The sequence below is a fragment of the Euprymna scolopes genome, chromosome 16, assembly GCF_053919585.1.
Source record: "Euprymna scolopes isolate OS-2025 chromosome 16, ASM5391958v1, whole genome shotgun sequence".
Lineage (NCBI taxonomy): Eukaryota > Metazoa > Mollusca > Cephalopoda > Sepiida > Sepiolidae > Euprymna > Euprymna scolopes.
Window position 1 is genome coordinate 123,727 of NC_136497.1, and position 24,794 is coordinate 148,520.

At 37.0% G+C, this 24,794-nt stretch overlaps 2 protein-coding genes across 2 annotated transcripts in view; both read left to right on the forward strand.

Moving 5' to 3' along the window:
- The window catches only part of LOC145295815 (general transcription factor II-I repeat domain-containing protein 2B-like), a 69,616-nt gene extending 59,358 nt beyond the window's left edge, over positions 1 to 10,258 (forward strand). Inside the window, exon 2 of the mRNA XM_080141500.1 lies at positions 4,916 to 10,258. Coding sequence (XP_079997626.1) covers positions 5,569 to 6,435 — 867 coding nt within the window. The 5' untranslated portion in view covers positions 4,916 to 5,568 and the 3' untranslated portion in view covers positions 6,436 to 10,258. The remainder of the gene's footprint in view (positions 1 to 4,915) is intronic.
- LOC145296286 (general transcription factor II-I repeat domain-containing protein 2-like) lies at positions 4,940 to 5,365 on the forward strand. The gene has a single exon (XM_080142484.1). The coding sequence runs from the start codon at positions 4,940 to 4,942 to the stop codon at positions 5,363 to 5,365; it is 426 nt and encodes a 141-aa protein (XP_079998610.1).
- Positions 10,259 to 24,794: the final 14,536 nt, after the last annotated feature.

A 24,794-nucleotide genomic window follows, 5' to 3' on the forward strand; every position in this document is an offset into this window, starting at 1 on the left:
ATTCTGCACCAAAAATCATGGCAGCGATCCTCAAAACGGTGCTAAGCAAGGAGGACGCAGTCAGAAGAGTCACCAGTTCCTACATTGATGATATTTTGGTGGATGAGACGGTAACAAGTGCGGAGGACGTAGTAAAACACCTCAACAGTTTTGGGCTAATTGCAAAACGCCCAGAATCGTTGGATGGAGGAGCTGTGTTAGGGCTCCAACTAAGAAAGGACCAGATAGGACGGTTAGTGTTCCAGAGGGGAAATGAGATCCCGGAGGTGTCGGAAAAATTGAGCAGGCGAGAACTCTTCTCAATATGCGGAAGACTGGTGGGCCATTACCCTATTGCAGGATGGCTACGGACTGCATGTAGTTATATCAAAAGGCTAGCTAATGGAACGAAGTGGGAGGATGAAGTTGATAAAGAGACTGTGGATATTATGAGAGAGATTATTGAAGAGGTGAAGAGGGAGGATCCAGTGAGAGGTGTTTGGCATGTACCCAACAGTGCAGAAAGTGTTGTGTGGTGTGATGCAAGCTGTATAGCTGTGGGGGTCACCTTGGAGATAAGTGGTGTTACTGGAGAAGATGCTGCTTGGTTGCGGAAGAAGGACGATGTGGCTCACATAAATGTGGCGGAACTGGATGCGGTTATGAAGGGCATCAACTTAGCCTTGAAATGGGGGCTACAGAATGTTGAGGTGAGGACCGACTCAGCCACTGTGTTCTCTTGGATCCAGTCCGAAGCTACAGGAGAAAGGAGGGTGAAGACGAAAGGCGCTGCCGAGATGCTAGTAAAGCGTCGATTGATGATGTTAAGGGAGCTGATTAGGGAATTTGATTTTCAACTTAGGGTCACTATCGTTCCTTCAGCGAAGAACAGAGCAGATGTGATGACGAGGGTGCGGAAGACCTGGCTAAAGACACCGAATGAGGCGGCTGTTGCAATATGTTGTTTGAATGAAGACACTCTGAAGGATTTGCATGACATGCATCATTTTGGAGTGGATAGAACCTTGTTCTTGGCCAGGAAGGTGGACCCCAGAATCACAAAGGAGGCCGTTAGGACAGTGGTTGAGAGATGCAGCCGGTGTCAATCAAGCGACACTGCGCCGAGTAGACACAAAACTGGTGAGGTTCAGGTGGCAGAGAACTGGAGCAGGTTGGCGATAGACGTAACGCACTATCGACAGAGGCCGTATCTGTCAATGGTCGACTGTGGACCAGGAAGAGTAGCTATTTGTGAGGGAAATCAAGGCGGAAAATGCAGGTGAAATGGCAAAGGTCTTGGAAGAGGTGTTTTTGGAGAGGGGTCCAGTGACGGAAGTGCTAATGGACAATGGAACTGCCTTTCGCTCAGCTTTCATGGAGAATGTGTTGAATAAGTGGGGAGTGCGGCGCTATTTCAGGGCTGCATATAGACCAGGCGGAAACGGAATTGTGGGGCGGCATCACAGGACCATTAAGGCTATAGCTGAAAGGGGCCAGATTTCGCCGCCAGAAGCTGTCTTCTGGTATAATATGGCTCCAAAGTCAGGGCAAAAAGTGGAGTCAGTGCCGCAGAGGGCAGTCTTCAAGTACGAGTGCCGGAATCCCCGAACTGCACAGGTACCCGCGGAGGAAGGCGAGAAGCGAGCGACTGTGCGAGTGGGAGAGGAAGTGTGGATCAAACCGCCTGATGCTCGCTGTACCACACGCTGAGGGAGGGCATTGTGACAAGTGTCCAGTCCCCGAACTATGTATCTATCGACGGCATCCCTCGACACATCCTTGATGTGTGGCCGGTAGTGGTGTCATCAGAGGAAGACAGCGACGTCGAGCCAAGTAGTGACGTTCACGAAGAGGCTCCGCGGAGATCGCAGCGAGAGAGACGGCCGCCATGTTAGTTGAGCGACTATGTGATGGGTTGACATGTGATGATCGTGTAGATCAGGGGTCACCAAACTACGACCCGCGGGCCGGATTCGGCCCGCGACGTCAGTTCACCAGGCCCGTCGACGTTGAACTGACGTCGCTTCCTCGGCTCGTGGTAGCTCCGCCTACGCTCTGACGTCACCATGGTTTCCATCGCTTTAAGACCTTTTTGAGAAGGTTGTTTATCTTTAAAAAATAGATTTGCCAATGATGTTTAAAAAAAAAGATTCTTGCAATTTTTCATTGACTTATTCATTTATCTCAAAGGTGTGCAAAGTTCAATCAAAAAAATAGGATATTTGAAAAAAAAATTTTAAATAATAGAAATATCATTCTTAAGTAAATTTCTTAGAAAAGACATGCTAACATCAAACTGAAAAACTTTTTATTTTACTTATGAAAGAACTAAGTGGAAAAAATTTAGAAATACTATTCACAACAACTTTCGACCTTTTTCCACTGAACCACTACTATCTCGGAATGGTAAATGTAAAACGATTGATATTTATTAATTTTCTCGCTTGAGTAGTTTGGCTCTTTGTCTACTAAGTGTCAGAGTACGGAGCGATCAAACACAGTACAAGGCCTGCCGACCAGTTTTATACCTCTCACGGCAGGGAGGTAAGGATTTTAAAAATGAGTCAATTTGACTGTTTTTATATTGTCTTCAAACAAGGTGAAACATCTTAATTTTTTTTTTTTTTTTTTTTTTTTTTTTTTTACAAAGGCATCACCACATTATCAAGGCCCAGAGGCCACTCAATGATAAGGGTTAAAGAGTGTACAGTAGAAATTGGTCAATATAGTAATCATTAGTAATGAAAATTTGGTAAATTTAATAACTTATATGGAACGGCTCATCAAGAACTTATTTACTTTAGACTTGAACACAACCATATTGTAGTCAGCCGGAAAGCAGGAAAACGGAAGACAATTCCACAGGCGTGCAGTTCTAAGAAAGAAGCTTTGTTCATGGAATCTACGTTTAGGTTTAGGCACAGATAAAGAATGGGGGAAATTATTGATAGTGTTTACAGCTAGACGAGTGTTTCTTGTGAAAGTTTGGCGAGGGGGGACCATAGATTGAAGCTCAGTTGAACACTTTCCATGAAAATAACGATACATCAGAGACAAACTCGCAACATCTCTTCTGTGAGATAGAAGTTGCAAGGAGGAGAAAAGGACATCTCCTACGAGGCTACGAAGTCTATTTTGAACTCTATCAAGGCAGGACAAGTCCTTTCTAGCAGCTCCTGCCCAGATGTGGCAACAGTATTCCATCCTTGGACGTACCTGGCTCTTATATAGGTAGAGAATAGCATCAGCAGTGAGATATCTACTGGATCGATAGAAAGATCCCACCATTTTTCCAGCGGCCTTGGCAACAGATTTGATATACGTGTTCCATTTAAGATCAGGAGTAATGGTCAAGCCCAGAAGCTTGTCAAAACTTGAGGCCTCCTGAAGACGAGAGCCATTCATTTCAATTGATGACAAATGTGAATTAGAATGTTGATGATGTAAAGAGAGAAGCTTGGTTTTAGATGCATTAAAAGTAACCAGCCACTCCTTTCCCCATTGTACTACGTGCTCAAGTAATTTTGTATGATTAAAGTTTCTAGGTGAAAATAACCCAGTAAATCACCAAATGATAATCAAATTATATTTTTTTGGATAAATAGATATAATATTATAGAATTAATAATAGTACAAATATCTTATACTTATATTTTTTTTTAATTCTCGCTCAGAGTTTTTCTGTTGGGTCTCGCCTGACGAAAGAATCTTGCGTCATCGCTAATTGTAATTCTAATAATAAAATAAAAATTAAATCTTTGTCGGATTGTAATTGAGTTAATTAATTCTATATAGTTGTTTTTCGTTGTCTCAAAAATTTATGGTTAGGGTACTTTTCGCCAAAACTTATAAACAATTTATTTGGAGCTATTAATATTAAGGAATTTAATGGTGTTTTTTTAGCATATTTTTGATAAATGTTTATTTAAGACACAAAATATAAATTTACTTAAAATAAATTTTGTACCTTCTCTGTTACTGAAAATCGACTAAAGCAAAATAGACTATATTATGATTGTGCATCCTTTTTTGAATCTAAGATAATAATACAAAAATTTTCTTGAAGTTTTAAAATTTGATGATCACAGTAAAAATTATTATTTCTCCATATTTTTTTAATTTAAAAAAAATGTTCATGCATGATTATTTATTAATTTCATTGATAAGATGCTTAAAAAAATAAATTCTATGATTTTTCAGATAAAATAATCTTGTTATAGATCTCTTCAAGGTGCACAGGTCAATTTCAATATGTCATGTTCTGCATTCTATCCCATGAGACTGGTATTCAATGATTTTTGTCAGATATATTAATATTTCTTTTAATCAATTAACAAATTTTAATATGATTATATAAGTTCAGAAAATTTTTGAAAAGGGAAACGTTTTGCTCCTGACTCTGATTTTGTTTTCAGCATATTAAAATTTTTTATCAACCCTGGCAAATATTTGTTTTAATTTATTATTAGAATTACTTAATTTTTATCTATTTACTGTTATTCAAAAGTCCTTTTAAGGATCAAAAAATTATATTCATAATACTTATATTCAATTTTTTTTTAAAATGAGTGATTGAATTGATAATTTGACATTCATTTGGTGATTTATTGGATTACTTTCACCTATATGTCTATATTTATACAAAATTAAGATGTTTCAACTTGTTTGAAGACAATATAAAAGCAGTCAAAATTGACTCATTTTTAAAATCCTTACCTCCCTGCCGTAAGGGGTGTAAAATTGGTCGGCAGGCCTTGTACTGTGTTTGATCGCTCCGTACTCTGACACTTAGTAGACAAAGAGCCAAACTACTCAAGCGAGAAAATTAATAAATATCAATCGTTTTACATTTACCATTCCGAGATGGTAGTGGTTCAGTGGAAAAAGGTCGAAAGGTCAAGCGCCAAAATTAATTCAATTTCTTTTTCATTTTCAGATCCTGTTTTCTTCACCCTTCATTATGGTTTCTAAGAAAAGAAAAGTGGACGCCGAGTGTCGCGTTTTCAATGAAGAATGGGGAGTAAAGTACTTCTTTGTTGAAACAAAGGACCAGAAAGCTAGTTGCGTGATATGTAGCGAAAGTGTTGCCGTTTTGAAAGAGTACAATATTCGGCGTCACTATGAAACAAAACATCTATCAACATATTCAAAGTTTTCTGGAAAGTTACGCTCTGAGAAATATGAGTCCATGAAACGTGGTTTAGAAATTCAAAGAAACCTCTTCACGAGAAAGTTTGCTGAAAATGAATCTGTCACTCGTACAAGTTACAAAATAGTGCATAAGATGGCAGACCGAGGAAAACCGTTTACTGATGGCAACTTCATCAAAGCGTGTATGATGGAAGCAACAAATGACTTGTGTCCTGAGAAAGCCGATTTGTTTTGAAGTATCAGCCTTTCGACAAGTTCAGTTGTGCGGAGAACAGAAGAACTTGGAGAGAACATAGAGCTACAGATACGTGAGAAAGCTAGGAACTTCTTGTGGTAATCTCTGGCGCTGGATGAGTCCACTGATCATAACTTCTCGTGTTCATTCTTGGTGTCAATTCGGACTTTCAGATAACAGAAGAGTTGGCATCCGTTTGCAGCATGCATGGAACAACTGGAAAAGACATTTTCATGGAAGTGCAGAAAACTTTGCAAGACTATAACCTTCAGTGGAATCAGCTTCGAGGTGTTACAGTTGATGGAGGTAAAAACATGGCTGGAGGGAGGAAGGGTCTGGTGGGGCAGATCAGGACTCAGTTGGAAGATCTTCAAATTCCAGGCGCTCTGTTCATACAGTGCATCATACATCAGCAAGCACTCTGTAGGAAAGACTTAGATATTTCAGTCGTTTCTGCTGTGAACTTCATTCGGGGAAATGCACTCAATCACCGTCATTTCCAGGCTTTTCTTGAAGAAATTGAGTCTGATTTCTGTGACTTGCCTTATTACACAGCAGTGAGATGGCTCAGCTGTGGTAAAGTCCTGTTTCGTTTTTACAAGCTCCGAAACGAAATAGATGTTTTTCTCACTGAAAAAGATAGAGCCGATCCACAGATGTCAGATTTTATCTGGCTGTCAAAGTTATCTTTTTTGGTCGACATCACATCCTACATGAATGAACTGAACTTGAAACTTCAGGGAAAGGATAACCTCGTCTGTGATCTCTACAGAATCATCAAAGGATTTCGGAGAAAGCTGTCATTGTTTGAAGCACAACTGGAAGGAGAAAACTTCTCTCATTTTCACTGTTTCAGAGAGTTTTGCGCTTCAATCGCTGAAGATGTCAACCTCGATTTTCCAAAAAAGATTATTCGTGACTTGAAGAAGCATTTTTTTGAGATATTTTCAGATCTCGACAGAACTGAGAGTGACATTCTTCTGTTCCAGAATCCGTTTGATTGTAACCTCGATGATGTGCCAGTTGAACTCAGTTGGAACTCATTGATTTGCAAGCAAATGACTTGTTGAAAGAGAAGCACAGAGAAGGAAAACTTGTTGAATTTTACCGCTGCTTACCTGATCCTGAGTTTCCGAAATTGAAGAAATTTGCCGCTGGTATGGCATCAGTGTTTGGAACAACTTATGTCTGTGAGCAAACATTTTCAAAAATGAAGTATGTAAAGTCAACACATCGAACGAGATTGACTGATGATCATTTGAAAGCAATTCTCTTGATTGGGTGCAGCAATTCCAAACCAAACATTGATGATATCTTGAAAGCCAAACGTCAGTTTCACAAATCTCACTTAACGTTTTTGCTGTTTAGGTTGTGAGATTCGGATATGTGCACACTAGGTTTGATGTAACTATCTTTTTGCTTACGTCGCCTTCTTTGAAAACTTTTTAGTAAATAAAATGTTGGTTATCTTTGTTTTTTGATTAACATGGAATGCTAAACTTAGTTTTTCGTCTTTTTCCCCAGAGCTTTCGTTCTGGCTTGCAAGTATTGAACAGAACGATTATGCGGCCCGCGCTCGTCATTCTTTCAGTTATCCGGCCCACTGTGAAAAAAGTTTGGTGACCCCTGGTGTAGATCAAGGGGGCGTGTGGTTTGAGTTGTCCCCCTTTGCAAATTGGCTGTTTGGAGAAATGGAAAACTAGATGGCTCTGTGTGGTTTGAGTTGTCCCCCTTTGCAAATTGGCTGTTTGGAGAAATGGAAAACTAGATGGCTCTGGTTGATAGTCAATTTGCATAAGTGGAGAAATGGGCAGCATATAAACGGTACTTTTTTAAGCAGGGGTGAAGAGCGCAGAGAGTGAAACGACGGTTGGAAGAAGTGACGGCGAATTCTTTTTGGACGTTGAAGAGCTCGACCTTTTGGAAGGAACAGCTGTGTCTTATATATTTTTTTTTATTTCATTTTTCTTCTACTTCACTACAGAAACACCAAATACTGTGAAAATCCTTCACAAACACCCAAGGGCGAAGCTAAAGAACTGTGTGACTATATATCTGTTGATATAACGGACAGATATTCTTCAACTAAACATTTAATACTTGCTAAATTGTTTTACAAGAAAAGCTTTGCTAGTTTTAAGAAAAAACTACCTACAGAACAGATATCCTTGACAACTGAAGCATATCCAATGATTGAAAGGAAAGTTTGAAACTGAGCTAGAAATATTTTATAGTAGGTCAGATATCCATGAGTATTGCAAACTAATTGATCTCCTGAAATTTATTTTGGAAAACAATTAAAACAATGTTCTTATAGTGAAATCACAAAACTCATAAAAATTATCATGACAATTCCCATGACTACATCAGAGGCAAGACGGTGTTTTTCAAGTCTGAAAAGAATAAAAACTTTTCTAAGGAGCACCATGGGTTGCGAAAGACTAAATGCACTTGCAGTGCTTTCAATTGAAAAAACGTTCTTCAGCAGTCATTCAGAAGTTAAGGAGAAAATTATCAATCTTTCCTCACAAATTAAAACAAGAAAAATTGAGTTTGCTTTCAAATGAATGTAATAAGTAAAATATTTAAAATATTTACATCTATTTAGGATTCCTTTAAGTTATTGTATTTTTAATCATTTTCCGAAATTTTACTTTAAAGATTCTTGTCGCCATCACACAGTGCAAGTGGGGTGGGAGATGGGCTGCCTTGAGCGACTGACTCGCTGGCTTTGTGACTCCCTTCCCCTTTTTGCCTGGTACACGTATGTAGTAGTTGGCCGTTTAACTGACCTGTGAGTGTGTGCGCTTCTCTCTCGCCCCATCTCCCTCTTTACCTCTCTCTCTCTTTCTCTATCTCTCTCCCAATTTGAAACGACCTGTCTTTTCTTCCTCCTTTTTGCCCTTGGCTATTGGCCAATCACGATCCTTGTGGAACTTCTGGCAACGCCACAGTGCCCCGTTTTATGTGCCCTTTTTAAAAAAATCAGTTTGGAGGTTGGCCATCTTGGAAGAAGCATCCTTTAGACTCTGTTGCTGACCGTTTTTCGGCAACGTATTTTGTATATTTTTTATCCTTTTCTGACAGTGGAGTGCTTTTTTTAAAAGGAATGTATTGAAGTGTTTGTAAAGCACCTCCCTTTCAAAGAAGAACATTCGACGTGCCGTCGATAAATTTCATTTTATTTAAACGTTGGGTAGAGAGCCCAACTATAAGAACTGTGTCGGAATTTTTGAGTAAAACTGCTTACTCCAAAGAAAGGAGGAATTAGGAGAGAGAGAGAGAGACACTGACAACCCTTCATGAAAAGGAGAGTGGACCATTTGTTTGGAACCCTATTTCGGGCGAGAGAAACATTTAAAAAAACCTTTGAAGGTTCGTTTTATTGGTGAAAAACACGTCTTAAAGGATTCCCTGTTTTGAAATGTTTATTTTCTTTTTCATTCAGACTTCAAGTAAGCCTTTGATATTAAGAACATTTTATATATTTTGAAAAGTCTCCCTTTTGAGAGACCATTTTAATGTGAATTTTTGCCCAGTTGCCTTTTTTCCTTTTTATATTGAATGCCTTTTTGTCTTTGATTTTTTCTCCCTTTTTTTCTCTCTATTTGTTACTTAGTAAATTTTATTTTACAAGCTTTTGGGAATTCAAAGCAACCAGACACCTTTTTCTTTAAATAAACATTTATAATTCTAACAGTTTACAGGGTCTCAATTAATTACCTTTTATTTCTCTTTGTGTTGTTGCTTGACATTATTTTCTCATTTTTTACCCCAATCGTTTCCCAAAAAGACGAGTTTTGGCGACACCCCCAGAAATTTTTCGTCATCGTATGCATACGTATAAATTATATTTTTACGTTTGTTTTATTTTTACACAATATTAAAACAATAGGTATTTTTTAAAAACAGCACCCCCACTAATCTCAGGCACGAGCCGCCACTGGTTGTAATATGTTAGATACTAGCAGGATTACGATGAAGGTATCGTTAGTCGACGATTGTTATGATCGTTGCAATATTTGTAAAATTAGAATTTGTGAGGATTCATAAAAAAGCTAATAAACTCCCAGCTGGATGTTTACTTGTTTGTTATCACAGAAAAAATGTGTAAACGCGTCATTACGCATAAGCTCCATGCACACATCCAGTCAGAAAGAGAAAAATAATAAAATTTGATAAGCCAATGGAAGTGGGGCGCGATAAAAATAAAATTTAACAACCAACCTGTCTGTGGGAGCCGATAAGAAGAGATAAAAACCCATGTTTTTTTGTAAACAAGAGAGAAGGGAAACGAGACACCACGGAAACAAAATATGTCAAGACACGGATTCAGTCAAGTTAAAAGTCACCCGTTTTCATTGTTAAAACTCGGCAAACACTCCTTTTTTGTTATTGCTACTCGATTAACAAAAATAAACAATGAGTAAGTAGTCTTTATGAACATTCTCCCTACTTTTCTCTATCTATTCCAATGCCTTACTTTGTATTATTTTAAAAGGTGACGGCACATGAAAATGAACTTTTTTGAACATGCACATTCAATCTAGCCTTTTGTTAATGATAAGTTATTTAAAACTTAAATGTTCAAAGTTTGTCCGTCAAGCAAACAAAAAGAAAAAAGAAAAATAGTAGTTATTATCTGATGGGAACGGGGTGCAATAAAAATAAAATTTAACAACCAACATGTCTGTGGAAGCTGGTAAGAAGAGTAAAAACCCTATGTTTTTTGTAAACGAGAGAGAAGGGAAACGAGACACTAAGGAAACAAAATATGGGTGCAGTCGAGTGAGTCACCCACTTTCACTGTTAAAAGCCTGCAAACACTCTTCTTTGTGGCCGCTACTCTACCAACAAAAGGAAACAAGGAATAAATACTCTTTATAAACATTACCCCTCTTTTTTCGTTTATTTCAACGTCTTTGTATTATTTTGAAAGGTGAAAACACATGAAAATGAACTTTTTTAAACACGCACATTCAATCTAGTCTTTTGTTAATGATAAAAGTTATTTAAACCTTAAATGTTCAGAGTTTGTCGTGTGTTGAATGGAGTTTCTATTTCATGCTTTTTATACCGTAATACACAAAGAAGCTATAAATGGTGACTTTCTGATGTCTCTGACCAAGCCTTTAAACAATAAAAACGACAAACGAACAATACACAAACAAGCTGCTATGTTATCATAGCAAAATAAATATTTAAAGAAAAAATTATTTATGTTTAAATGTTTTAATAAAAAGAATATAGATCATAAACAATAATTTAAAATAGTTTAACCTTTAGAGTCTAACGTAGTCTTACATTGAGGCAATTTTTAATGTGACGTTACTTTTAGGTAGAGTTTTGGGAAAAAACTGTTAAGTGTTGAGACATTATGTTGAACAAAGTTGGTGGTAGTAAATCAAATCAGCGAAGAATCAATGATATCACGATTTCGAGTGCTGAGTAATTCTTAATAACAAAGATGGTGTTGAAGAATCAATGTAATCTGGCTCAGTCATTTCAAGACAGAGACTAACTTGCATCCAAAAGGCTTCTCATTGATCGATTGTCCTGATGCATAGTTATAAATAAGATCGTCCAAATTATTGGGGTTATACCCTCATTATTAATCAAAAACAGTTCTCCATCCTTTTTGATGCAATAAAAAGTACTCTCACGCTCAATTTCGTTTGATAGTGCAAAAATAAAAAAATGTATTTATTTCTTTTTTTTTCTTTTTGTGCTTTATTTATTTTTGGAATTTATCTTTATTCTGGTTAAAAAATATCAACATATTGGTATAATCTGTGTAAAAAGAAGCCATCTTTAATCCAATTGTTTAAGGTTTTTTTTAGATATATATTTTTTCAAATATCTATACAAATACACACAGATATACATGCTTTTCAAATATATATACAAATTCAGATATACACATTTTTCAAATGTACATACGATTTTTTTCTTATGAAATGATATTTGGTATCAATATGCTTCGACCTTTGATTAATCATAGAGTTATTTGGTTATAAGATATTATTCTGTTTATCACAATGAATTACTATTTGTTTTTTACTAACATCTGGTTTTAAAATAGACTTTAGAAAGGTGTTTAGAAAAATTGCCTCCTGTGCTGTGTTTTTTTTGTTGTTGTTTTTTTTCACACAGTGATCACCACTTATCAAGGCCCGGAAGCCACTCAGGGATAAGGGTTATTGCAAGTACATTACGTTACTGTGGAGATTTGATGAAGTGTTTACTTAAGGGGGCGATTCATTATGAATTTGTTTAACATTGGACTTGAAGACATCCAAGCTGTTGTCCGGTGGGAAGCAGGCAGACGGAACAGAGTTCCACAGGCGTGCAGTTCTAAGAAAGAAGCTTCGTTCATGGAATCCACGTTTTGATTTAGGCACAGATAAAGAGTGGGGGAAATTTTTCACAGTGGATTCGGCTAGACGGGTGTTTATCGTGAAAGATTGGCGAGGGAGGACCAGAGATTGAAGTTCAGACGAGCACCTGCCATGGATATAACGATAAAACAAGGATAGGCTCGCAACGTCTCTTCTGTGGGAGAGAGGTTGCAGGGTAGAGAAAAGGGCATCCCCCACTAAGCCACGAAGTCTATTTTGTACTCTGTCAAGGCAGGATAGGCTGCTTTTGCAGCTCCTGCCCAGATATGGCAACAGTATTCCATCCTTGGACGTACTTGGCTTTTATATAGATAGAGAATTGCATCAGTAGTGAGATATCTTCTGGAGCGGTAGAAGGATCCTACCATCTTTCCAGCGACCTTGGCAACAGACTTGATGTACGTGTTCCATTTCAGATCAGGAGTAAAGGTCAAACTCAGAAGCTTGTCAAAACACGGGGCCTCACCCAGACGAGAGCCATCCATCACAATTGATGCCAGATGGGGATCAGAGCGTTGATGATGTAAGGATAGGAGTTTGGTTTTGGATGCATTAAAGGTAACCAGCCACATCTTCCCCACTGAACCACGCGCTCGAGATCAGAGGAGAGAGAATCAGAGAGAATGTCATTTACAGCCTTTGATGTGTCGTGTCATCAGCATAGATGTCAACGAATGATTTAAGTATGTGTTTAGGGAGGTCATTGATGTAGATCAGGAAGAGAGTTGGGCCCAGGATTGACCCCTGAGGGACTCCAGCATTTATATTGCAGGCCTCCGATTTTTGTCCATCTACCACTACTCTTTTGAGCCTATCGGAGAGAAATGATTTAATGATTGAGAAAACATTTCCAGTTATACCGTAGCTGGAAATCCTGTGAAGTAGACCCTTATGCCAATACTTGTCGAAGGTGTTTGATATGTCAAGAGCAATTGCCCTAGAAAGGAAGCCCTTGTCAAGAGATTCACTAATCCTGTGGGATATAACCGTCAGCACATCTGCGGTAGATCTTGCAGAGCGGAAACCATATTGTGTGTCACTAAGAAGGTTATTCCTGCTGAGGTGGTTGACTATTTCTCTATTTAATATGGATTCCAGCAACTTACTCATAACACACAGGAGACTTATTGGTCTGTACTGAGAGGGAGATGACTTATCACCTGAATTCTTAAATACAGGGAAAACTGATGAGGTCTTCCAGGGAGTCGGAAGCACTTCTCCTTTAAGTGCAACAAACCCTGTCTTGCATGTAGAAAGGGCCACAATTTGTTGTTTTTTATTTAATTTTCCAGATCTTAAGTACAATCTTTGACAGTCTAAAACAGTATCCTGTTATACTTTTCCGATCCTGAAATCTACCTTAATCTGATCTGAGAATCCTAAATTTAGTGGATATGTGGACTTTTTAAATACTAAAGATCGTTCCTTGGTTATTTTTAGATAACAAAGGACTTGTTTTGTACAAGTTCTTAATTGTCAATTTTGATAAATTGTAAGATAGCTTTGTTACAGTTATATATATCAGGCCTAGTGGCAGTCATCAAATAGATTAGACTTCCAATAATTCATCTGCATAATTGATCGTCTATTAATTTAATTTCGGTCTCTGTATTTTTATATCAATCTCAACAGGAGTTATACATGGTTTAGAATCTTTCAATCCAAACTTCAGCAGGATTTTTTCAATTTACCGTGATTGGTTCATTGTTATAGTTTCATTTTCACAAGTAAACTTTATACCAAGGAAACATGATAATTATACAAGATCGGTCAACTAAAAACTTTTTATTTAATTTATTTTTGACATCATTTTAAGTGTTGTCACAATTCGAGACAAGTGATATATCGTCAACCCCCCCCCCCCAAAAAAAAAACAAAATCAACAATTTATTACCTATAATTTTTATATACATGCATGCGTCTATGGGACATTGGCTGAATTCTTGTTCTACTAAATACTTATGGAGTGTTAGATTCCAATTGTGAGCACTTTGTTTTAGACCATACAGTGCCTTATTTAATTTCCGTACGAAATTTTTATTTTTCATTTTAAATCCCTCGGGGTGGGGGTAAATATAAATTTTACAGTCAATTGGAGCACTTAAATAAGCATTTTTTTACATCCTTTTGATTCATTTTTAAATTGTATTGAACGGCAAGTTGCAATAAAATTCTTAATTTGTCGTGGTGAGAATGGGACAAAATAATTGACCTCATAAATTTGGGAAAAACCTTTTGCCACAAATCTTGCTTTAAAAGTTTCACTGCCAAAAGCCATGATGTTTTTGGTAAAAACCCAATGAGAAGAAATTATATTCTTTGTTGGGATTAATTTTCCATGGAATAAAGTTCAATTCTCACGCGTGAGAATGCAACAACAATTCAATAGAAAAGTTCTTATCAGAAATGTGACGACAGTTTGCAAAAACGGAACACAACCAAGCAATTGATATTAAAGCAATTTTACTGGGTGAGTAAAAATAAAATATAATCTAAAATGAAAACGGACTATTGCACAGACTGATGAAGATGATTAAGGGTTTGCGAAAACGTGGTTCGTTAGAACCTATCTGAGTTCGGATAAAAGATGAATTCATTCCACAATTCTGGCTCTTTTCGTGTGGACGGTTAACAGTTCGACTCTGTATAAACGGGGATGAAGACTGGCTAACTTCTCACTGTCGTCTTGGGATGTCCGGAAAGAAGACAATATTCAATGGGTAATGTGAAGTAGAAGTGGGGTGGCTTTCAGTGACTGCCACCGTGGGCTTCACACCGAAATACCAATCTCCAGCTTGCGCCGAAAAAGAGGATAACGCAAGATCTCCCAAGGTTTTTATAGTTTGATACACGTGACCCCTAAGGGGTGGGGGTAGGAGATCGCTGCTAGCCAATCCACAGAGCCTTAAGAGGGGCAAGCGCCATTAGCAGGAGAAGCTACATAAATAAATTCTTATACATTCCCGACTTAGGAGAATAATGCTATGAATATGTCATAGCATTATATTAGGGTACTTTAAAGTTCAGTTAATAAGTGAATGTAATTTTTAGGAGGCTTAACAGTAATGTCCAAAAGGAAGGTTACAGCTTGATGTATGTGTAATGTGCATATGATAAAAATGCATGTAGATCATAGAGGGGGTGAAAATGAAATATTAGTGTTTTTAAATTGATTTTAGTTGAGTTGTTTTTGTATCGTTATATATACATATGTTTTTTTAAATAAACTTGTCATTAATAGTATATATATATATATGGATCATCTGAGTAATTTTTCCCTGATTTTTTATTAACTGTTCTTTTTGGCCGCGATGATGTTTGATTGCGTTCATTGGTTTTAACGGAGGCATCATCAGTGACCAGCTCTTCAGTAGTTGAGCTGGAGATATTTATTTTCTTCCCTTCGGGTAGGGTAGGGTGGTAGTCATGTGTGAGAAATAATTCTAATAGATACAAATGTTTTATGGAGTGGGTTTGTATCAATCCATCTCCTCTTTTCACTTGAACTGACCGAATCTTGTCATCTCCTGTGAAGAGTTCCATTACCCTTCCAAGTTGCCAATAAGGTCTAGGCTTTGCTGGATTCTTTATAAGAATCACATTGTTTAGTTTTATCTTATTGGAGAAATTTATTTGGTGCAGATCCTTGCAGTTTTCTCTGAGACCGAGTAAGTACTCTTCCTACCACAATTCTCGAAATTTTTCCAACTCTTTCACACTCTTCCAAAGTCTCTGTGAGGTCAGTCCTCGTTAGATCAGTTTTCATTGTATCTGAAGCCTTGATCTTACAAGTCCACTGTTTATATTAGAACGTAAGAAACAATTGGGGATTATTATTTGAAGATCATTATCTGATGAACATCTGTAAGTGAGAGGTCTTGAGTTTACTGCATTTTGTATGTCGCTAAGAGATGTCAAGAGCTCAAAGTATTTGACTTGGGCTCGACCGATGCTTTTATACTAACATCCCTTCACCACCCGTATCAAACGCTCCCGTGTGTTACTTACCCAAGGTGAGTACAATGGTATTTTAACGTGTTTGATTTTGCAGCTGTTGTCTCCATTTAATTTTAAAGTCTGTAAATACTTCACTGTTTATCAAGCACCTTAAGTGCAACTTGGTAGTGTGAAGGGACAATCCTTATGCCAGGGAAGGTCCACATAATATGCACCATTTTAAAAGTATATGGACTTCCTAAATGTTTTTATTTGGTTTTTATCATAATCGTTGACGAATTCCTTATTGTTTGGAGTGGAGCCCAATGAATCGACATCAAACATTTTTTCGATATTATGTTCAACTGCACTTTCATCAAACAATTCGGGAAATGGATCTAGGTGACTTTTTTTTTGGATTTAAAACAAAATCCTCCCGGGCCTCAGAACATGATGAATAAGCAGTTATTACAGAGTGGTAGTTGTTCTCTGTCGCTTTTGCTTTAGTTTCCTCGAGGGGGATTTGTCCTCTGTTTAGAAAATGTCGGCAGTTGCCTAATGGTGAAATACCCGATCAATTTAACATCTTTCATAAATTGGATGATGTCAACTCCTATAAAACCATGGATATGTATATGGTAGTCACCTTCGTCTAGGAAGGCTAATTTGTAATTTGATGCTTTGAGGTTGTTTTTTTACTTCTCTAAAATTTTCAATTTTGAAGTTTATATCAAAATCATCGTCCACCAGAACTGGTATGGGTAGAGTGCGTTCCTTGTCCAGATGAACTCCTAAAACGACCACATTGTTGCGTATAGATAAACCCCCGCCACTGCCCTCACTTGCCATCTCCTCTTGCTATAGAACTCTCCTAAAAAGGAGGAGGACTACTGCTTGTAACATGGCCGCTCAATAAAGCTGTTATTATATTTTAACTTATGTGTCGTCTTCACTCCGATACTAACCCGTGAACGTAACACATATCAAGTTTGTTTCTTTTTTTTTTTTTTTTCGTGTCCAAAAATGTTTTCACTTCATATTCCAAAGGAGTTAAATCTTCTTGTGAGATTTTTAATTTTTCAATCATTTTCTTTGAAAAGTATGATCTTTTACTGCCCGTTTCGAACAAACAATTAAATTTTTTCTTTTCGTTTTCCCCTGGGCACTGTAATACACGTGACGCCTAAGGGGGTGGGGGTAGGAGATCACTGCTAGCCAATCTACAGAGCCTTAAGAGAGAAAAGCGCCATTAGCAGGAGGAACTACATAAATAAATTCCAATATCTTATCCTTTGGTTTTGGTACCATTTCATATGTAGTATTTTCAGATAAAGCTCCCAATTCGAATTGCATAGCTTTTTTCCATTATTGGTGATTTTCTGAATTAATCGCCTCAATATAACTTTCTGGTGCGCTTTTAAATGAGTAACTAATTTTTTACATAGTCTTGTAGCTTTTCATTTTTAAGAAATTTGGCCTTTTACGATCTCTTATCGGGTATCGACATGTCGGGTTATTATTTACGTTAGTAGATTTACTGCAATTTTCGTCATTATTAATATTTTCATTGTGATCAACAACAAGACTAGGAAGTATTTCCTCACGTTTTTTGTCCACTGGTTCATCATTTTTTAAACCAAATGTTGTGGTGTTTTATCGTAGAACGGAAGACAGACCAAACCTTCTTTACTAGGCTTTACCGAACTAATTTCACAGTCAATAATAAACGTAAGAGCAAATGGCAGGTAGCAGCAGTAAACGCAAGAACTGCTAGTAACGAAATGTTGAAGAAGAAAAAAACTCAGCCCTTTTAAAAAGGAAAAGGGACGTGTGCAAAATCACATGCCATAGAAAGTTTTACTTTAACGGAAATATAACAAATGTGTTATTAAATTTTACACGTCCAACATTTTTATGGCATTTTAGCTAGGAAAAGGTCAGGTGTGAAATGGAGCCTGTTGAATGTCGAGCAGTGATCTGGTTTTTGTATTTGAAAGGACGCACACCACAGGAGACTTTTGGTGAAATGAAATAAACTTATGGTGATAATGCCCCATCATATGACCTTGTAAAACGCTGGCATCGTGAATTCAAACATGGCCGGAAGTCTGTGGAAACAGCTCGCAGACCTGGTCGCCCCCTTCTGCCATTGATGAGGCATCTGTCCGTCAAATTGAGGCTGCCATTTTGGAAGATCGGTGCATTACTATTCGCCAAATAGCCCAAGATGTCAAGATTAGTACAGGGTTTGTGGAAACTATCATTCATGACCATTTACATATGCATAAGGTGTCTGCCAGATGGATTCCCAGGTTGCTCCCACCATTTCAGAAACGAGAACGCGTCGAGTGCTCGAGGATGAATTTGGAGATGTGCCAAGAAGATGAGTCAAAGTTTTTCAAAAGACTGATTACACAGGATGAAACCTGGGTCCATCACTATGATCCAGAGACCAAAGCCCAGTCAAATGCAGTGGAAGCACTTGGACTCACCACCTCCAAAGAAGGCAAGGGTGCAGCCCTCCGGTGGCAAGGTCATGCTCCCAGTCTTCTGGGACCAGGACGGAGTAGTGATGACAGATTTCCTGGCAAAGGGTACCACAATTACAGGAGCCTATTATGCTTCACTTTCGAGGAAATTAAAGGAAGATATCAAAATCAAGAGACAGGACAAGATCAACAAAGGTACTCTCCTTCTGCAGGACAACGCTCCAGTCCAAATCTCGCACGGGCGTGTGGTTATGAAATCCTCCCCCATCCTCCCTACTCTCCTGACCTTGCACACTTTGACTTTCACCTCTTCCCAGCCATGAAGTTGTTTTTGAAAGGAAAGCGTTTCTCAGATGATGCAGCCTTGATTTTTGAAGTCACGTCGTGGTTGGAGGACCAACCTGGGGTGTTCTACAAAAACGGTCTCCAGAGCTGCATCAAACGATGGGAGAAATGCATAACTCTGGGTGGTTCCTATGTAAAGAAAGACTAATAACTGTGCCAAGTTTCGTTGCTCTACTACTATGGGAAGTGGGTCAGGGGCATTACTTATTGCACGACTCTCGTATGATGATTAATAAATAGAGGTTCAAAATCTTTACTAGTAAATTTAGTTCCAGTGTCCAAATGAATACATTTTACCGAGTTTTATGGGGCGATGTCAACTAAATATTTCTTAGTGGTTAGGATAGTATCGAATTTGTTTTGCTTTTTTTTGTTAAGAAATAAACCATAATTAAACCTGAATCAACAAAATGTAAACCATACCTGAAGTTATTCCCCCATCGGACTTATTAGGCCTGCCAAGTCACAGTGCACGTGACAGAATTTTTGTGACCTTTTTGTCTGGTGTTTTGCTCATATATTTCGCCATTTTTCCCTGTGCACAAGCATCACAATTTGGAAGATTGTCTAAAGATATTATTTTCATGTCTTAAACTACATTTAGTAACTTTTTTTTTTTTTTAGAATTTTATGCCAATCTCCAAGTCGTGATAGGCGGTTTTTGAGGGAACTATACTTTTAAAATAATGTAGTCGGCCATTTTTTTTAATGTCAAATACAGTTCCATTTGAATTTTGAATCAAATACAGTTCCATTCAATTTTGACTTGTTATGGCCAAACTTTATATTCGCACCTTGTTTGATGGTGGTCTGTACGGAAAATATGTCTTGCTTAAATGTAGGTATGTAAAGATCATTTTTAAGAATACGGTTACAAATTTCACCATTATTATTTTTTAGTGATATTTTAGCATCGCCTCTTTTCAAGACTATATCATTTATTTGACTACCACTAGCAAGTTCGACAAAATGATTCTGTGGATTAAAGTTCCAATTTAAATTAATAAAAACTGATTCCTTGGTGATAATGTGTGCTGTAGCGCAAAAGTCTACAAGAAAATTTTTACCATTTGTCATATTGCAAAATTTACATGTGAATAGAAATGTATGTTCTTCATGAAAGTTCTCAACGTTTTTGATGAAGTCCACTTTTGAGCTTTTATATCGACATTGGAAACTTTTGTGATTGGGCCGCCCACACTGATAACAGATAATTTTATTCTTTTTCTTGGGAAAATTACTTTTGGGGAAAACATTGCGGTGAGATGTGTAATTTAGTTGTGTCGGTTTTAGAGAAGCATTTTTGAACTTCATGATATTGTTGGAGTTATTATTGTCGACGTGCATCCTATTTATCTCTTCATAACTACGCAATGCCACTTTAAATTCACTGAACGTTATGGGTGTTGTGAGTTTAGAGCGCTAGTGCGCATGCGCACCAGATGTTTACAAATAGAACGAAATTGGCGCCTTTTCCCAGCTTAGTCGTTCGTTACCGACCATGTTGTTGTACCTGCTGAATTTTATGTTGAATAAAACCTTTCTAATATCTTAAAAGGTCTTTATTTTTCATTACAATTTATTCAACATAAAATTAAAAATTAACAGCAACAATGGATGCTATACTGAGACCTGGTAAATTCGAAGGATCGTCAGATACAACCGCTGACGAATGGAACCATTGGTATCGTACCCTCATCAACTGCATCGACTCTCTCACAGTCGCTCATCCTCAAAATCCTCCGAATAAGTTAAGTATTCTGATTAATTTCACCTCACCGAAGGTCTATTCTCTTATATCTCACTGTTCAACATTCGAGAGAGCTATTAGCATCCTTCAAGCAACCTATGCAAAACCGGTAAATTCTGTGCTTGCTCGTCACCTTCTCGCCAGTAGGAAACAAAATCAAGGTGAATCTATTGATCAGTTTCTCCTAAAACTAAAGAATCTTTCTAAGGATTGTAAATTTGAAGATGTTACTGCCTCTCAACATGCGGAGCTAGCGATACGTGACGCATTTATCACAGGTCTCACTTCCTCAGCTATTAGGCAAAGATTACTTGAAAGTTTTGAAATTAACCTAGATCATGCCGTAGCAACTGCACGAAGTCTAGAAATGGCCCAACATAATGCAGCAGCTTATGACACATCAATTGTAGCAAAGGCATCTATTCATGCAGATGAATCTGAAAATAACTCTAGTTTGGAACTAACTAATGAATGTGCTGCTGTTTCCAGAAATAATCAGGCGACTCACTTCGCCAGATGCCAATTCTGTGGACGAGAAAATCATTCTCGAAATATTTGCCCAGCTCGGAATGCCTTAAATGTGGAAAAAGGGGCTATTTCTCTAAAATCTGCCGATCTAAAATAAAACAAACAACTTATAATACCAGGACTACTTCTGCATATATTGCCCTCACTGCGTCATCCCAATGCACTCCATGCACACAATATTCTGTAGTAAATGCAACAATTAATAGTACCTGTTTGAAAGCTATGGTAGACAGTGGAAGCACTCATAACTTTATACGAATAAACATCGTGAGATCACCCGGCCTTAGTATATTACCTTCTAATGATACGGTAAGCATGGCTTCCTCGAATCTCACGAGCAAAACCTTAGGACACTGTGTTGCGTCCATCGCTGCTAATGGACAAATTTACACTAATATGCGTCTATCTATCCTTCCCAACTAGTGTGCTCCAATTATACTAGGACAAGAGTTCATGCAATTGCATAACCGGGTGGAATTCCGTTATAACGGAAAGATACCATCTTTACAGATTTGTAACGTCACTCAGATGAAAATCGAGCCACCGTCTCTTTTTGCTAATTTAGCAAAGAATTGTAAACCCATCGCAACAAAAAGAACATGAACTCCAAGGTACATTTGCCTACATTGATGACATTGTCATCGGAGGAAAAACTAATAAAGAATTAAACGAAAATATGGAAGCTTTTAGAAAGGTTATCAACCGTCTTAACTTGCAACTAAACCCTGTAAAATGTGAATACGGTATAACCAAACTAAAGTTTCTAGGACACTTATTGGAAAATGGAACAATCAGTCCTGATCCAAACGGACTTACACCACTAAAAGAATTACCGATTCCGAACTGCAGTAAGTCACTCAGGCGGGCTCTACGTCTCTTTTCATACTATTCACCATGGATAGAGAATTTCTCAGATCGGATTTCACCTTTATTAAACATTACGTCCTTTCCTATCACTGAGAAACTCAAAAATCAATTTCAAGCCATGAAAGATGAAATTTGCAAGGCTTCGGTTGCAGCCATTGAGGATGAAGTTCCTTTTACGATAGAAACTGATGCATCTGCGACAGCATTAGCAGCCTTTCCCAGAATGGACGTCCAGTAGCATATTGGGGTGTGGATTTAGACCCTTTTTTGTTTGTAATAGTTATCGGGTGAAGTTGGCAAAGTGTGAGAAGCTTTGAATGATAGTCGCTTTTTCGATTAATATGTCCCAAACATTAAGATCATTAAATTTCTCGTATGTATATTTTTATCAGCGTATTGCTTTAATATTTGCTTGTCTTGGGTTTTACACTCCTTGTTCGGTATTGGTCTGAAGCCATAAGGGGTGTTATATTCCTGTGTCTGAATGTGGTAATGGAATAGCAGGCTTTGAAATCACAGCTGTTAAATGGTGTAACATTGTCCATTTTGATGGATAATAGCGCCCCCAAATTAGGCAAATATCCTGTCCAGACGTCTATAACTGGCGTCGTTGAGATGAAGCCTAGAATGTCAACAATAACCTAGTGTGAGTATTCATCAGTTACAAGAAAATACTTTCCTTTCTGGGGGTGTCCAAAGTCAGCACTGACTTCAGTCCACGAGGTTGCTAATAGTGGAAACATGGTTATCTGGCAGTTTAACCCACGGTAATATTGTGATAATTTTTGGATACTTTAATAATTCCGGAAATATGAATATTTTAGCAGAAATTAATGAAAGTTTTATTAGTTAAAAATATGAAAATTAAAAAATTAAGTAAATAATAAATGATAACATTTTTAAAATAACTAAAGTTCCAAATATCAAATATATGAATAATTCAATTTTGAACTACATAATAAATACGAATCCAGCAGATGATGTTGTCGAAAAAGTGTATTCCTGTTGAAAAAATATTTGCAATATTAATTTTTTTTTAAACAGCAAGAAAAATATCTACTTTATTTATTTTCAATACATAAGTAAATAAAGTAAATAAACAAGTGACTAAAAAAAAGCAAGTCGAAAAATGAACAAAATTGTCTGTCATATTTTTTTCAATATAAAAAGTAAACGTAAATATTACACAAAAAGAAAATTAATGAAAATAGTGAACATTTCAATCAAACATTTAAACATTCAAACTTAAGTATTAGAAAAGGTCCATGCTTCCACAAAAAATAATATTTAGTATCATATTTTCCGGAAAGTTTTTTTTTTCATAGGCGTCACCACTTATCAAGGCCGATCGGCCACTCAAGGATAAGGGCTAAAGAGTGTAGAGTAGTCAAAAGGACAATATAGTAATCAATAGTAATGGAAGTTCGGTAAATTTGTTAACTTAAGTGGAACGGCTCATCAGAAACTTGTTCACGTTGGACTTGAAGACAACCATATTATAGACAGCTGGAAAGCAGGAAAACTGAAGACAATTCCACAGGCGTGCAGTTCTAAGAAAGAAGCTTTGATCATGGAATCTATGTTTAGGTTTAGGCACAAATAAAGAGTGAGGAAAATTATTGATAATGTTTTCAGCTAGTCTAGTGTTTCCTGTGAAAGTTTGGCGAGGGGGGGCATAGATTAAAGCTCAGTCGAACACTTTCCATGAAAATAACGATAAAGCAGAGGTGAGATAGAGGTTGCAGCGAAGAGAAAAAAACATCTCCCACCAGGCCACAAAGTCTATTTTGAACCCTATCAAGGCAGGACAAGTCTTTTCTAGCAGCTCCTGCCCATATGTGGCAACGGTATTCCATCCTTGGACGTATCTGGCTCTTATATAGATAGAGAATTGCATCAGCAGTGAGATATCTACTGGATCGATAGAAGGATCTGACCATTTTTCCAGCGTGCCATTTTATTTAGATGTGAAATCTAAGATTTTTTAGAAGAATTTAAAAATTAAATTATGTACTATGAGCTTCATTCAAGTAACTCTAAAATTTACTCTGTAAAACTCTCCACAACTGGATGAATTAAAGGCAGCAATAAAAATGCCTATTATTGGTCAACGAGTATTGTATCAATCATGATATTAGCAGTTGCGTATTTGGGAAGCACATAAAGTTGATTGTAGCTTGGATGTGATATCTTACCCGGCCCCTTTATTTAGCAAATATTGTTCACAAGAGACTGTAACAATATTAAATGCATTTACTTCTTTTATTTTATGTGTTAGACCATCCTTGTTATTCACAATATTTCTACATGTTACGTAGTGTATATTAAGCATTTTCTATGGCATAAATCTAATCTTCTTTTTCTAAAAATGAACCCTAATTCTGTAAAGAAAAGTACTCGAATCTATTCGTATAACATATGAAGGCTGTTTCAAATATAATGCTTACTATTTTGTTGTTTTATCACAAAAAGTTGAAGAGCTACAAATACTTGAGTGGTATCGTTAAAATGAGAGAACTTTTGTGCGCTAGAATGTATTTTTCCACACAGTATCCAACATTCTTAAAGCACTTTTACCAATAATCGACGAGAGCTTCGATGTACGGTGTTTACACAACTTTGCAACAAACGAACCCATCTCTTAACTACGCTGACATCAACTGCAGCAGTTTTGTAAACGTTCAATATGTCTTTCGTCAATATCTACTTGTAAAATGATTGGCTTATTCGCATTCGATAACTCTTATCGTTTAAAATCTGACAAAAGTTCAGAAACTCATTTTAATGTAATTTTCAGTATTTAATAATTGACGATATCAGAATAAAAAGAACTGATTATTATTTTTTTAATCTTAGTGAAAATTTATTAATTTTAAACAAAAACACATTATTTAAGTTATAGTTTTAAGTACTAAAAACGCATAATATATTTTTCGCTTTTTTATGAAAATAAAGGTTCGTCAATTTTTCCAATAAATTTTAAAAAGAATACAGGAATATTGTGAAAAACCTCCTTAAACCTGTATTCATTACTGTTGGGATTTTATTCTGTCTTAATCTTTCTTTCTCCCTTTTTCCACTTCATCTTCTTTCTTACTCTTTCTATCTATTTCTGA

Bases quoted from the DNA above. Each gene is read 5' to 3' on its own strand.
- LOC145296286 (XM_080142484.1), top strand. From the start codon at position 4,940: ATGGTTTCTAAGAAAAGAAAAGTGGACGCCGAGTGTCGCGTTTTCAAT.